The sequence below is a fragment of the Varroa jacobsoni genome, unplaced genomic scaffold, assembly GCF_002532875.2.
Source record: "Varroa jacobsoni isolate VJ856 unplaced genomic scaffold, vjacob_1.0 scaffold_769, whole genome shotgun sequence".
Taxonomy (NCBI): domain Eukaryota; kingdom Metazoa; phylum Arthropoda; class Arachnida; order Mesostigmata; family Varroidae; genus Varroa; species Varroa jacobsoni.
In genome coordinates this window covers 1-15,263 of record NW_019213671.1, presented here as the reverse complement: position 1 = coordinate 15,263, position 15,263 = coordinate 1, and the positions used below count along the sequence as shown (strand labels likewise).

The following is a 15,263-nucleotide window of genomic DNA, read 5'->3' as shown; positions in this document are numbered from 1 at the left end:
GGGTGGGGCAAAAATTAAGGACCATTATATATATATACATATATTTATAATGGTCAATACTGATGGATGTCTTTTTTTCTTTACTATGTAAAAGTGACGTGTTGCCGGTTGGTCTCCGTCACCACAGTGGCTGCTCAAATACGGGCTGTTTAGACTTGGTATAAACCTGCAGTCAAAAGTTATTCTATCCACGCAAAGTCAGTAGTTGCTCTTTAGTCAATGGCGCACCAAAGAGGGCGGCAATAGAAAAATAAGGAAGCTCGGTAAAAACACATCAATAAAACGATTCGGTAGTTCTTTTTCTATCGTGTTTCTCTTTATAGCAGTCTAGCAAAGCCACACAAGCTTGCAATACCACTAAAAGCGCTTTTTTCTCTCAATCGTCGTTTCTTCTAAAAGTCCAACGAGAAACGGCCACGCAAGGCGGACGGGAACCAATTCAATCGACACGACGACCTGTCGTTTGTCCTTTCTGCCCCCTAACCTAAATGCCCAAAACCGCCACTCCTATTAGTAAAGAAGCAAAAAAGTCAGCTTTATAGGTTATGTAAAGCACTAATAAAGTCGGTTCGATTCCGGGTATCGAAAGAGTTTTCGCAGAAAGTTCAGCTACGAGCTGGGGTTAATTCTATTTCTACTTACGCTTACGTACTACCTAGGTAGAGTTGAAAGGTTAGCAGATAAGCCTTGTTGTAGAATATACTCGCTATAGCTGAGGGTGGTGCTTTTATTCTTAAGAAAAGTGATAGCAAAAGAACATAGGTTTTGTGATGTCTACGATTTGGTAGAGCTAGATTTACTGGATAGATTCATATTGTCCTGTTCCTTCCGTACCGGAACACTGGTTTAAGGCAGAAAGTCGTTGTTTTCCGACCTATACTCTTGCACAACCGTTACCCTTAGTTCAATACAAAATCAAATCGCGCTATTGGCTCTAATTAACATAGAAGCTATAGATGTTTGTTGTGAACAATGGTATCAACTTGTATATCTTGCATTTGTAGCTTAACTTAGCTCTAGTCGCTTGTCTCACTATCATTCTATAAATGTGGTTGAACTTAATCACTTACCAGATGCGCCAATACCTTGTAACTTGTTTTTCTTTCCCTTTCAACAACAGAGTTTCGTACGTTGGTCCCATAATGAAATTACATTGTACAAGCAACGCACATATATATATATATATACATATATATGCGTATCCGGTGGCAAGCGCCAGGCAACATGGCTTTTGGCCTCAACGCAATCATCGAATAAAAGGGTCCTAGCGGCTTGTCTATCTAACTGCTAAACGCGGCATGTGCAAAAGGCTGGACGGTGCGAACTAAGTCCTTCCGGGTTACAGGCTTATTATAACATATGGCTACGGTCGGCACCGAGGCGAATACGATATTGGGCTTCACTAGCAGAAAAGAACGTGTAGATTCTTTCTTGCTTTTTCTTTTCCAAAGCTACCTAACAAGCAGCTTTGCGAGCGCGAAAAACAGGTGGTGTTATTTTGGCTTCTTAGTATCCCGTATTCTTTAGCAGATAAGACCCTACATCTGTGCCCCCTGTGTGTGGTTCGCGCGCGGACCATAGTCTCCTTCGATACTTTTACGACCCTATAATAAATAAGAAAACACTCTCAAAATTTACTTAACTTCTGACGCAGGGCTGTGGAGAACGAATCGCCTTAGGCGGGTTTACACTGCGTTCATCTCGGCCTAATTTCGTGGAAATTAGACGAATCAACTGGTCAACTGAAAAAATTACCTGAGACTCCTTTAGGATGCACAGTTAATACTTATTATAGAAATTAAGCGTAACGTCGACGTTCATTTTTGCCGAGTGACTGACTTTTTGTCAGTAAGGTTGTGAGGCTTCCGTTATACCTAAAGAGCCTTAATATCGCTTATTTACTACAGAGCAAAACTGTAGTTAACGTTCAATACCAATTGGTGCTTTACGGGCATCACTGGAGCGTTTCCATTGTATTAAGGGTTATGGTAGCAAAGCACAAGAACGGCCATATTCTGCCCATAGCACGTAATATTATTTTATAGTAGATTGGGTCAGGATTAGGTGGAGGGTTAGATCAGACGGCTAAACGTAGTTATATATGAAACGAAATCAAAAGGACTTCCACCATGACTATAAACATAAAACATAGGCCACTTCAACTCAACACAGTAACGCCACATAATCTTAATTTAAGCAACCTTAATTCATCTTTGTGTTCCATCTGCATATCAGGGGTTGTATTGTACATATCATCTTTTGCTTTTAAGCGTTTCCACAAAAGCTGTCCAGACGTACCAGTCAAATACGGACTGGTAGCCCCTTCACGCCAGAATAGCTAGTTAACCTTTTGATTTTTCAGAATTTTTTTTCAGAAAGATAGAAAAGTAAAAAAAAATTTAAAAAAAAAGCATACGTACTTCGTCGGCGCCCTTCGTCTGCATATGCGTAACGTAGGATCTAAATGGGATGATTTACTTTCCTAGGCTATCAACATCGACAGCGTGGAGGCGGAATCCATCACCGGGGGCGCGGCAATAAGGTTGGCGGAGGTTTTATGAAAGAGTCGCCGGCAAACAGTCCAAAAATGAACACCGTACCTCTTGCTAATCCGCCACCGCCCCTGGTCTCTAAAATATCCCCACACTTCGACAATACCACACCGCCACAGGTTCGTAATCTGTTTATATCGAGGTAAATATGTATTGGGTATTGCAGTTGCACTTTGAAGAAGAATATCAAATCAAGCATTATTACTACAATTTCCCTTGAATACATCTAACTTCACTAATAAAAGCTCTTTCCTTCGGCGTAATACTGTCTGTTACATTTGCGGTCGGCCCAAGTTCATCCAATCTAAAATAAAAGTCATGCCAAAAGAACGTGTCGCAATCCTTATGGTGTCACATCGGGTACCAGACGATTGTTTATCGTGAGTCTAGGATCATCCGAACCCTGTTTTGTCGATCCGCGACATAAGCGTCATCTAAGAGATTATTCAAAGGAAATTTCCTGTCGTCATATTTCTAACCCTTGAAACTGTCTACGTAACAGTAAAAACAAAGCCAGTTGTCCTTATGGTGTTTCTATAATCCAATTCAAGCAATCAAATTAGAAAATTGTTAACACATCCAGGTAACCGCTGCTCAAGGAAAGGCTGTCTTCTTACCTTGCAACGTCAGACATCTAGGAGATCGGACCGTAAGTTCTATCTGCAAGTTAACAGCAGTTACGTTCACTCCGATATTTACTTTGATTAGACGTAACACGTTCTTTTATATATGTGCCCTGTGGCGATATGCTGCGAGCTCAAAACTCTGGCGTCTACTCAGTCGATAATGAATTCGAGGTAATAGAAATGTTTAACGGTTCGATAGTGCGTGAAATCAATTAATATTATAATGTTTATAGAGGATATTTTTTTAGCGAAAGCTCGACGATAAGTGACCAAAACTTATCCTTAATTAAGGCAAGCGTACTCAGAAGCTCTTGTTCTTTTGCTAATAATCCCAGTCAAGCGACAATGTACTCCCCTACGGCTACCCTGCACTTCTTGAGTTCGATCCAGATAGATTAAGGCTTTTTAAAATGGTGAATCAGAGCCTTTTCTTTCGAATTTCAGTTCTGTGAATAGAGAGCCGGAGTAAAAAAAACTCTGTCATACTAAGAGTGCTTTAATATTTCTATCAGGTTTTATGGGTTGCTGTTGATTGAATCTCTTAGAGACCTTTTTGAACATCTTTGTACTGTTTTTTCATTTTCTTGATACTAGATCTTTCTATAATCTGTTTTTATATAAAAATTGCAAGACTTTAGTTGTCCAATTTTAGCCGCTATGGTGACAGTCCTCCGCAAAAGAAATTTCAAGATATTTTTAAAATATATAATATATTTTACTTAGTGATCATAATAACGATGATATTTTTTTGTTGTTTTTCGTCGAAACAACTTGATTTCCAGTAAATAAATCTGTATATAACTAGATTTTCGAATTTTAATATGGCCCTCAGGTCTCTTGGATCCGCCGTACAGTCGAAGGTGGCTTGAACGTGCTGACGGTTGGCCGCTTTGCATACACAATGGATCAACGTTTTCAGGTGATACACTTCGACAATTCGGAATCATGGGCGCTACACATCAAGTACGCATCCCTTGACGACAGCGGCGTCTACGAATGCCAAGTCAGCACCACGCCCAAAATAAGCCGCTTTGTTCGGTTGGATGTAGTCGGTACGTGTCGATATGCAGGAGGGTACACAAATGCACGTACATACAAAAAAATATATCACATGATTTCTGCTTGGTCTAACAATTGCGACTATTTTCTCCTACGACCTCTATCTTTGGGCGGACACAGCATGTCCTAGGATGTCACCAGGTCAGAGTGAATCTTACTCACCAATGTGACTGTCGGCGATTTGGACAAAAAGACACCACTCGCTTGTCTAACGCTTGTCGTACGAATGAGATGAATTAGTTTCTGCTTTCCTATTTGTTCTTGTTTTCGTTTACAATTTCTATACCTTAAAAGCTAGCTGTCAGGACGTTTTCTTTCAGTTGCACTTTGCCAATCCCACCCTCTTGGTCGCCTTGGTTCTGGTCGATTAAACAGAACGACTGATAATGACACTTAACCAGCATTATCTACCAATTTCGTCTACGAGCTATTTGTCCTATCTATTGACACCTTAAGCTATAAGTTAACCTTCTGCTGCTTTCGGGCTTTGCACAGATTCATATTTAGATAATCGTTTAAGAGTACGCAACCCCACAACCAACCGTTGCTGTTTCTACACCATATTGTTGCAGAGAGTCGTGCGTCGATTATAGGAGGGCCCTCGTTATACGTGAACGGCGGTTCAGTTTTAAGGCTTGTGTGCTTCGTTGATGGAATTGCTGCAGCCCCCACGTCAACTTCAACCTCGTCATCTTCGTCGCCATCAACTTCATCGCCGACGAGCTCACCGACTTCGGGAAACACCGAGTTCGTGTTCTGGTTCCGCAACGGCAAGCTGTTGAACTACGATCAGGACCTAAGGCATCGAGTAAGCCTTTCAATTCCGCCGCCAAACACAGGCCTAGCAGAATCTCTTAGACCGGCATCACCGATCAGACATGCCTACGAGCGGATCCTTGCAAATGGTCAAAACTATAACAGCAAAAAGAACCACCTCAACAATAACAGTAACGAAAATAACGCTGGCAATAGACCGGTCGAAAAGGAACAGCCGCAACGGCGCCTGGAGAGTCGCCTGGAGATTTCGTCAGTGAGAGTTGCTGACTCGGGTAATTATTCTTGTCAGCCATCGAATTCGGCGCCAGATGTCATACAAGTTTTCGTCATTGCAAGTGAGTAGCCAGTGGTACAAATTAAAACAACTATTGCTTCCGCTATTCTATCTCGTAGTCCTGTCACCTATGCTCTCGCTATCCTATGCCCTTAAATCTATTTACACATGTCTATCTATAAACCCGTCCTTTGATTTCACAGAGCGAAGCAGTTGGTCCTCTTAGCCGTAGCGCAGCTCATGTGTAGACTAACTTTTGCAAACTATTATTTTGTATCTCAAATGCTAGCTTAGGCTGACGCACAGTTCGATATAGTACAATAAAAACTATATGCAATCCAATGTAGTGGCCTGTGCCCCTAAAGGCGACACTTTAATTATTCAGCCATTCGGTATGCGGACCAATTCGAACAGCAGTCGAAGAAATTCTTTACCTTCGTGTCGCTACCGCTAATGGCCTGGGCAGAGCAGTTATAGTATTTATATCTATATATTAACAAGGCAGTACTATGTTCGACGTTCGCCCGGCCTCTCGGCCGACTCTTGCTCATAGACGTCTTATAAGACGTTAGGGTTGCTTCGTTAGCAAACAGCAAGCGAACAGATAACGGGGAAGTTGATCTTTCTCAAACAGCTGCCGAGAGATACGTAGGTAATTTTCATAACCTCGGGCACGATCCTAATGAACAGGAGAAGGAATTGGATAGGACCAAAGTTTTCGATAGCAGCTAGAACGTAACGACTGTCAGGGACAATGTATTAACGATACGGTTTTCTTCTACGTAGCCGTTGCCCCCATCCGATGTTGCTCTGTCTCGATGAGGAGGTGACTAGGTATGATAGCGATGAATAGATAAAAAATAGATAAAATGAGCATGCTGTTGTCAGCATTCACCGAATCAGTGAAGAAGAGGCCATGCTGGTTACGAAGGACATGTGAGGTAGTTACAATCTGAGACCAAACGCAGAAATGTTAATGAAATTCATGTTTATAGTAAACTAATACAATAGTTGTGGTCGTTGCTACTAGAGACCCCTGCGGCTTAAAAATTTATCGTGTTCCTTAAGATATACTTAATATTTAGTAACGAAACAGTTTGCGGGCTAACTTTGCCGCTGTTAGTGAATTGTTTTCACCTAAAAAATCAAATAATTTTTTGTCTATATGAAGTTTTACTGTTTGGGAAGTATCTTTAAGTTCTCTCTGTGTTCTTGTTAAACTATTCTGATAGGGTGTTTTTACGGATTTGAAGTTGCTGTATTCAATATTCGCCATGTTGGCTATGGTGTGGTACTTATTTTCGACCGATTGATAAGAAGGTTGATTTTTCTGTTCTACAGCTGGCGTCTGAATTACAGAGCAGTTACTCAGCTTAGATAAGCAGATTAAAATCAGCATAAGTCTCCCTTATTCAATACAGTGACCGTAAGCGATTATCTTGCAACTGTCGTCACAAATACATTCATCCTAGTGGATCACAGACGGGTGCTTAGCCAACTACGGATATAATATTCGGAGCCCCATCGTTTAAACTAAGCACGCGCTTTCCATTGATGTTGTTGTTGATTTCGTTTTAATTCGTCAAATGTATGTACAATAAAGATGAACCGCCAGCGGCGATGCAGGACAGTGTTGTCGCAGGAACATTGGGCGTGAGATCACCTGCAGCCGTCGTGCGCTCGCGAGAACTTCTGTTGTCGATGCTTCTTTTACCCCTTTACCTTTTGCGGTGACTTAGAGATGCCCGCCTGCACTGCCTCAATTTAAGCAGTTCTCGCAAACGACAAGGGATCACAAATGCCGGTGAAGCGACAACAATACTGACAACGAGAAGGGTCCAAGCGAATCCACAACAAGCACAAGGTCGACTTGCAGAGTTGGCCACAGCTGCAGCGACTGTCGTTCAACAGGAACAGGTTAACATTTGTGGAAGCAAAGCATCGGAAAGGACAGAGTTGTGACGCAAAACGTCATGTGCGCCGTCGTCGTGCTAAAGCTGCTATCTTCAACTTCGGTTGCGTGCAGTGACACGGATTATAAGGATGGAGGTAAGAGAAACCTTCCCTCTTTTAAAGTATATGTTTCTGGTTTGTGAAAGGAACAAGTAAACAGCATAGCCATGTTTCTCCTCAAACAGCGTGTGATTATTTAAAGAAGAAGCGGATAACGGCACCTAATTACTATCTCGAGAAAGTAATGGTTGGCGAGTTTCATCGAAGCAGATTCTCAGAAGTACTTACTTACTTTCAGTGAAATCGTAGTATTAAATAAGTATGCCATCAATCTGATCAGGCCATTCATAGGTCCCGCACGAATTTTTCTCTTGTTTTGTTGTTTGACGGAAACGGCAACCTCTTATCACAGTTTATCTGTTCTCCCGTACCGTCATGGTGCTTGGTGCCGTCATCTCACTGCCAATGTTCTTACCTTTAGCGATTTACACCATTGTAGTTTTCTAGGGACTAGCCAACCTTGTTCGCGAACGAGAAACTTCAAAGCGAGCGAAAAAAACCATACATCTAAAAGAGCATTTATGTAAGTGCAAAATAATGTCATGTTATTATATCATGAAAATAACGGTTTACTCAAAATGCTGAAATCTAACGAAGAGTCGCGGAAAGCCAGGCTAATATGTGTAATGATAGGGATCGCTAGCACCCCGAATCTAGAAACCCAGAATAGGCGTGAAACTTTCACCACCTGGGGGCGCTGTTTACCTTCGCAATTCGATACCTATTGTTTTCCATTTTCCCCGTTCGTCATAGGATATAGTGAATACTGATCAGCTCGACCCGGACATGCCTGATCGAATCCGACCGGTGACATTAGGGGACTGTGGGCAAGAAAACACCGATGAGGTGTTTTCTTCATTCTATCCTGCTTCTCTGCCTGAACATACCGTGAGCTGGCCGAACAGCTTATTTACCCGAGAAGCATTTACAGATTGGGCTCGGTCACTTGTCGACTTCGGATCCAACCCAAATGTTTTGGGCGGGACACCGATGCTGTTTGCGAAAGTGATATGACATCAGGCTGTGGTACAACCTTAGAGGGCTAAGTTAGCAAGGGTTTCGAGTAATCAGAGTTATTGACAACCGGCCTTGAATACAAACCAGTAAGGGGTAGCATCGGGCTGATGCGTAGTAGCAGAGCTAAATATAAAGCATAATAGATTACACAATATGTACAGGTAGGTAAATTCTATTGATAACTTATGAATTGCCGGGTGTTAGAGATGTGGTGGTCGGTGATCATCTGGGCGATGGTCAGCGCGTATGTAAGTTGCCATCAATACATGCTATACGGTAAATTGGCATGACACAGAATCATTCAAGCTAGCACCGAAGTTTTTCATATTAGACTCAAAACAACATGTATCCGTTTAAATAAAGCACAGGATCTATAATCTATATCAGCTCTTGTTGACTGCAAATAGTTATGAAATTGAAAAGTGTGATAAAAGACTTTGCCTGACAATAATCTGTTATCTCATTTAGGCGGAATCATCGATACCTCCAAGCCTAAACTTATCGCCAGTTACGTGCCAAGCAGTGAAAAGCACAAAAACGTCGTGAGTGGCTCTCAAACACTCTTCTGGAAGTTGGAAGGTTCCAATGCTATGCATTACCGGTTACTGTTTGCATTGTGAAGTCTCTTCGGTTATTAAGTGAGACACCATACGGCGGTCATATTTGCTGTTTAAAATCAAGCGGCGATGTTTTTCAACCTGTAGCTCTTATAGGTTACATCCTGATGATGAGTGTACTGGCAAGAATATGAAAAAAAAAAAAAAAAAATAGCTAAAGGAGCCTCGTTCAGCCTGAAAATTTTTTGCGTCAAATTCGAGGTATTTCGATTTCCTTCAGGCATTTAAAAAAAATCAAGAGTCACAATTACTTGTTACTGTTTGGTCAAGTAAAATTAATTTTAACACTGTCTTTTTTTTTAACCGAGCACTCGAATCTAAGCCTTGCGATCTATCTACGTACTATTATTGAGTTTGCATTATATATATGTACATACATCTATATACATATATATATATTTTTTTTTTTTGTTGAAATGTTTGCCTCGTCATAGTTAGAAATGGTGTACTATCAACTACCAAGAGCATTAAACGCGTTTCACATAGAGAGGCTTGAGTAGAATGAAATATTGTGGACTAACTACTATTACGGTAGTAAAATCACTGTCTTTGCCTGTATATATACTTGACCTCGAAGACGCAAGTTATTTTTCCACTATAGAGAGAATGTGATCGAATGGATTACAACAAGGCCAGCTCATGCTGAAGAACTGGGCGTGAAGAGTACCTAGAAGCTACTGAAGAGCGGACGGCGTCCTAGTGTGTTATTTGTTTGATGAACTAAATGCTCAGAGATAGCACAAAGGCTAAACTATTAGAAGCTCGGATATAGACTTTAATCCAAATCGAAGTCATCTCAACACAACGAACCAATTAAGAGTAATGCATTGCCAATGGTCTCTGACTTCATATCAGCAAAATTCTCGATCAAAATCGCCTAAGCAATCATTTGAGGGCTTCATCACGAGGATGCTGTTCCATGGCAAATGCCACTGCAAAACAAGTGTCTGTAGCTTGTACTCCGTATCTGGCTTTTGTGTTGGCATTGCTTCTGCCCTAGGGCATGGACGAGTCACCGGAGTGGTAGCAGCAGCAACAGCTCAGACGTTGAAGTATAACCGATATCTTCCAAGCTCATATACGTCTGATCAATCCAGGATCTCTAGCATTGTTGTGTATAGCGAAGACAAGGTTACTTCCACAGCAAGATAATTCTATAGATGTGGAGGATCTAATAGGATTTTTCCAGTACTATGTACGTTACTTGCCATAATGTTAAATAGGTTTGTACAATTGTAGGTAGAGTTTTGCTTCACTGGATTCACTTTCAAAGCGTTCATGTAATTGTGTTTTCTTTGCTTTTGTTTTTGTTTTCCCGATTTCAGATATTTAGCCCTCGCGTATTCGGCCTTGTTCACGGTCTGCGTTGTTAGCGAAAGCTGTTTCTGAGGTCAAACCATGCAAGGCTGTTGCTTTTATAAAGCTGTTGGCAAACAAATGGCTAGCTTCTCTCTGTTTAACTAAGCGATGGAGACGTGTATCGTGCCAATGAGTTACAAGCAAGCGGCGTATTTAGCAGGCGGGCATCTTCTCAAGCACGGTTTTTTACCATTTGTGCACATCTTGTAAATACGGTATAGAATAGAATAGAACGGTGAGATGATGGGCACCAATGCAGGGCCGTTGGGCAACGTGTAATAGTTACAGCCAGAGGAGGACACCAGCTATGGACAAAGAAGAACTAAAGTGCACTTACTTTGTTAAAGGCAAGATGCGATCATTCCGAAGATCTTACTTCGGTTAAGTAACAGGACTACAGTCTAAACGATATACTATTCGGTAATAAAATTACTGCTACCTCATAATCTAGAATATTATTCTAGATTCTCGACTCAGAGCTCGAAAAAAAAACTATCTCCTTATTCCGGCATCACTTCGATGCGCGCTGCCATAATTAGCGTCAATTCACGTTGCAAAGTAGGTCCACTTCCTTATAATACATGCATTGTTACTGTTTGTAGTAATCACAGCGAATTAAGATCTAGAATATCAATTTTTTGTTGGTTTTAATAACTTCTATGGACAGCTAACGTGTAGAAAGAAAGTTGTTCGCAGTACTCAGGCCGCTGCCGGACACACCAGGTAAATTATAACAAAAGGTCCGCTCGGCGATTTGAGCGCTCAGCTTATGCGTTCGGCGGTCACAATGTATCAGACGAGTTATATCAATTACGGAGTCCTTCACCTAGTAAATAATAGATCATGATAGAAAGTAGGACGTCGTTACGCCATAAGGACGTACATGACGCCAAGTCAGGACGAGGCTAGAGATCTCGGAGGCGCATAGTGTGTGCATTGGAACTTGTTCGATTTGAATCGATGTTTCAAGCGCTTGTTTGGAGAATATAGTGATGTTGCTAGAACCTATACGCTAAAACAGATACTCACACTTAAAGGACAAAAAAATAGAACACTTTTCCGGAAGCCAGCATTTTCAACTGACTAAAGCCTCTTAACAAACAAAGGGTGCTTATTTAATTTATTTGACCTTGTACAAGTAAACTAGTAGACCAACCTATGCCCGAATCAAGTTCACTCAAATAAATTCCCACATCAGAATCTATCACCCGCTTCAGGACCGTGTATGTCACAGTAGCAATTTATCTAGAAGGCAAAGCGGTACTAGCCAAAACATTAATAGATATGTCCTATACTGTGCATACGATAGAAAATAATTTACGCAATTACTGTTTCATACCTTCGCAACGAAATTGGCAAATGATATGTTTTTCAAGCCAAAAAGAGATACTTTCATTCTCTCGATGTCGAGCTTACTTTATTTGGCGAGCAAAGCGAGATGTGTCCCTTGTGCGGCAAACTGGCATTTATTTAGATAGACATCTGCTCGAGTTTATCATCTTGGGTAATAGACTACGTCGGTAGTGAACGCTGCGCCGAACGTGGACGTAACGAACCGGCTCGTTCGGGACGCTTGCCGAAGGTCTAGAACAGCGTACCAAGCATCCCCCACGGCTTTGTGCGCTAAAGTGGCACATCTAACATGAACTTAATTTTACTTACTTTACCAAAGTATCAGAACTTCAAATGAATTGTTCAATCGTTTGCACTATAGAGTTACGTAATACTAGCTCGAACGGCTGAAGACAGTCCAACTATTAATCGATGGCAGCTGTGATAATTTGGGCATGATTGATTCATGCACGTTTACTGGATTGGGCCCGATAGCTATTAATGTTGACTTGAAATTCGGAGGGGTTTTCGTGTGCTTGAGCGACAACGCTGTGTCGTTCGGCTTCTTGGAGTTGTTTGTAGAGAGGTTCGATAATAATTATCTGCAGACGACGTCCATCGGACCTTGCTATATAATGTCTGCTTTCATATGTACGGGCACGACGCACGTCCGTTGGCCCCATTAGTTTCCTTATATTTCTGTTTTCCGTCAGAAGATATTTGTGATCGTGTACGTTTCTATACGAGTAGTCCTAACGAGTAGATTGTTTCATTGAGTTTTCAATTGTCAGCATAATGATTCTATGAAACATTTCTAATTTAGATAATATCAAATTTATTTAATGTTAGCTTTTCGTACTGTCAATGCTAATTAGAGCATTTGGAAATGTTCATCAAATACGAACGGAACATTTGGATAAAGCGGGTCGTTCTTTATTATGTAACACTTCCGCTTATCATAATACATCGAAATTATATGTTTTCCTGCCATCTTAGAATAGGAAAGGCTCTCTCATTCGATTCGACCTTGCTAGTGATATAGGATGAATCACATGTTTCATTTTAGTCACTACGAAATTAACTCTCTATTACTTATGACGGCATAGTGGGGGGCAAATATATAGACTAAGATGCGTGCCTACGGAATCAATTAGGGTTACTACCTTCCGGTCGTTAACTCGCTGTGGCAAATACAACGTTAGCCTTCGTATATAAACGAGAGAGTTGTGCGTGAGTTGGCGGCAGTTGACTGATGGTGAACTTGAAAAAAAAAGCAGAAAACTTCCAGACGAACTTGTTGTGTGTAAAACAGACGGGCAAAAAAACAGGTCGACGCTGTAGGAGACTCATATTTACCGGAACCGCGTGACTGATGTCAATTAAAAGGGACACCAAAACGAAAGACAAATGCAGAAAATTAGCAAAAATATTAACTAGTATAGTACATTAATCAAATCTTGGCGAGTGCCATAGATTAGCATGGGACGTCGCGCTATGCATCAAAACAGCAACAGTTTAGGCCCTATGTAGCGGTGACGGCAAGTGCGGACAGGCGGGCAGAACACGTTGATCCTAATAAAACTGTGAATCTGTTAATTCCATTCATACATATACACACACACCCTATTATACATAAGGGTAACGTGAAACGCAAAATAAGTAACGACACAAAGAGCAGCTATGTGCGTTAATGATGATAGAGAAAAATAATAAACATCACCATATAGCCTCATATATATTAGGAGACTAGTTTATTGTCCCTTAGGTGAAATAAGGTTTACGATTCAAAAAACGACCACCTAAATACGAGTCTCTCGGTGTTATCCAACGTTTAAACGGACGCCTTTTCATGCAAAAGAAATTGACTTGACAAGAACAACGAATCAAGAGAGTGCCCAGCACTCATGTATGATAAGTATGTATACATTTTGTAATATTCAATACATCATAGAATAACGCGGCCTATGAAGATAGACATGTTCTCTGAAATTATTGTATCTTCCATAGGATCTCTTAGCAACACTGAGACAAATGCAGCAAGGTGTCGCTCTCATAATGCAAAATAGCTCTCTCATCGATATTGTAACTTTATAAAAAACGAAAAATATTATCCAAAAAAAAAAACATACCGATCTGAATCACTTAGAAGATGGCTGATCATTCACCAACGAATGATAGGAAAAGCTGAAAGGATGATGTATTCTGTGAAATGTACTTGTACCAAGTGCGTCTGGGGGACGGCGACATTTGGCCAATAATACATTTTTTTTTTTTTTTCCTGAAAAAAAGGTTCAATAAAGTCGAAGACAGCCGTAAAGTAGACTCGTTTTTCATTAATTTCGCAAAGATTAGTTTGGTCTATAAAAGATATTCAAGTAACTTGCGTATGCATCTAATGTTTCGAGCTATTTAGCGGGTCGAAAGATTTGAACAACTGGAAAACGACGCACCGAGATGTATAATTTTCTATGACTATAAGCTGTTTAAGTGACGTCAGACAATCATCAGTTTAAAGGTCGTAAAAATCAACGCCCATCGATGTGGGCTTAGTTTTTCGGATGTAAAATGCTGATAGAATCCATCGAATTTGCAAAGGCCATAAACGAAAAACCTTTAGTGGAACATTTTTTCTTACCGAATCCAAGGTTCATGTTAATACCACGAGGAAGGCAATTACACCACAGCATTTCAAACAACCGTACGAGTTGCCTTTGAGCGAAATAAAGCATAGGCAATGTGCTCCCTGTTTGGGACTTCTTGAAGCGTGCGTTACGATGATAATGTAAAAACAAAAAAAAAAAATGTAGAAAGATGGCTTCTTTAAAAATTAAGCCCTGTACATATAAAACATATGTGGCAGTTTCTATATAACAACTTTCATGACTCCTATGAAAAAAAGCAAAAAGCCGCCCAAGAGCCGTTTATCGCTATAGATGAAGAGCCTGCATGATCACAGCAAATAGCTCTTTCGTTTGATTTGTGCTAATTTTTTGTGTTCAGCCTTTCAATCTGACTGGATCAAGAACAGACCCTTGTTTTACTGAAGATTTTTTTGTCGATCTTTCACCTACTAACATTGTGAACCGATGTAAATATTGCCAAAATATATCTGCTAGCTTTACGTTTATTAAAAAGCTGCTCGAGCTTTTGATTACCGGACATTTATAGGAATGTGCTAGCATAACGCATGACCTAGGCTGACTTTGTCTGTCGAACCGGTAACGTCTATATAGCATATGGCCATGCTATTCTATAATATTAAAGGTATTAGGGGTGAGGCGGGTAGTATAGTGAGGTAAGAGAGCTTAGTCTTAATAATAAATAGCGCTAAAATAAGACGACCAGTGACGCGTTTCTAGCTTTTCGGAATCGGCTTTGATTCCAAAGCATGACAAAGAGACACCTAAAAGTAGGTAAACAGACTTTCCGCTAAAATCGTCTATATCGGTTAGTGATAACTGATAGTGATCAGCTGATAACTAAGCGATGAGAAAGTAAGTGGAGCCTATCACATTTATGTAATATTAGTCGTTTGTTGCCAAGTGGAAGTAGAGCAGTTCTTCAAACTTTAAATTATATGATCACATAATATCGTATGTATATTTAGTTCGTTCATCTCACGCAGGTATTTTAATAT

The 15,263-nt window shown here is 40.6% G+C and overlaps 1 protein-coding gene across 1 annotated transcript in view; it reads left to right on the top strand.

Annotated features, from left to right (window-relative positions):
- Positions 1 to 13,948, top strand: part of LOC111263476 (uncharacterized) — a 30,857-nt gene extending 16,909 nt beyond the window's left edge. Inside the window, exons 2-7 of the mRNA XM_022838576.2 lie at positions 2,487 to 2,671; positions 3,136 to 3,201; positions 4,011 to 4,230; positions 4,810 to 5,349; positions 6,892 to 7,337; positions 10,261 to 13,948. Coding sequence (XP_022694311.1) covers positions 2,487 to 2,671; positions 3,136 to 3,201; positions 4,011 to 4,230; positions 4,810 to 5,349; positions 6,892 to 7,022 — 1,142 coding nt within the window. The 3' untranslated portion in view covers positions 7,023 to 7,337; positions 10,261 to 13,948. The remainder of the gene's footprint in view (positions 1 to 2,486; positions 2,672 to 3,135; positions 3,202 to 4,010; positions 4,231 to 4,809; positions 5,350 to 6,891; positions 7,338 to 10,260) is intronic.
- The last annotated feature ends 1,315 nt before the right edge of the window (positions 13,949 to 15,263 follow it).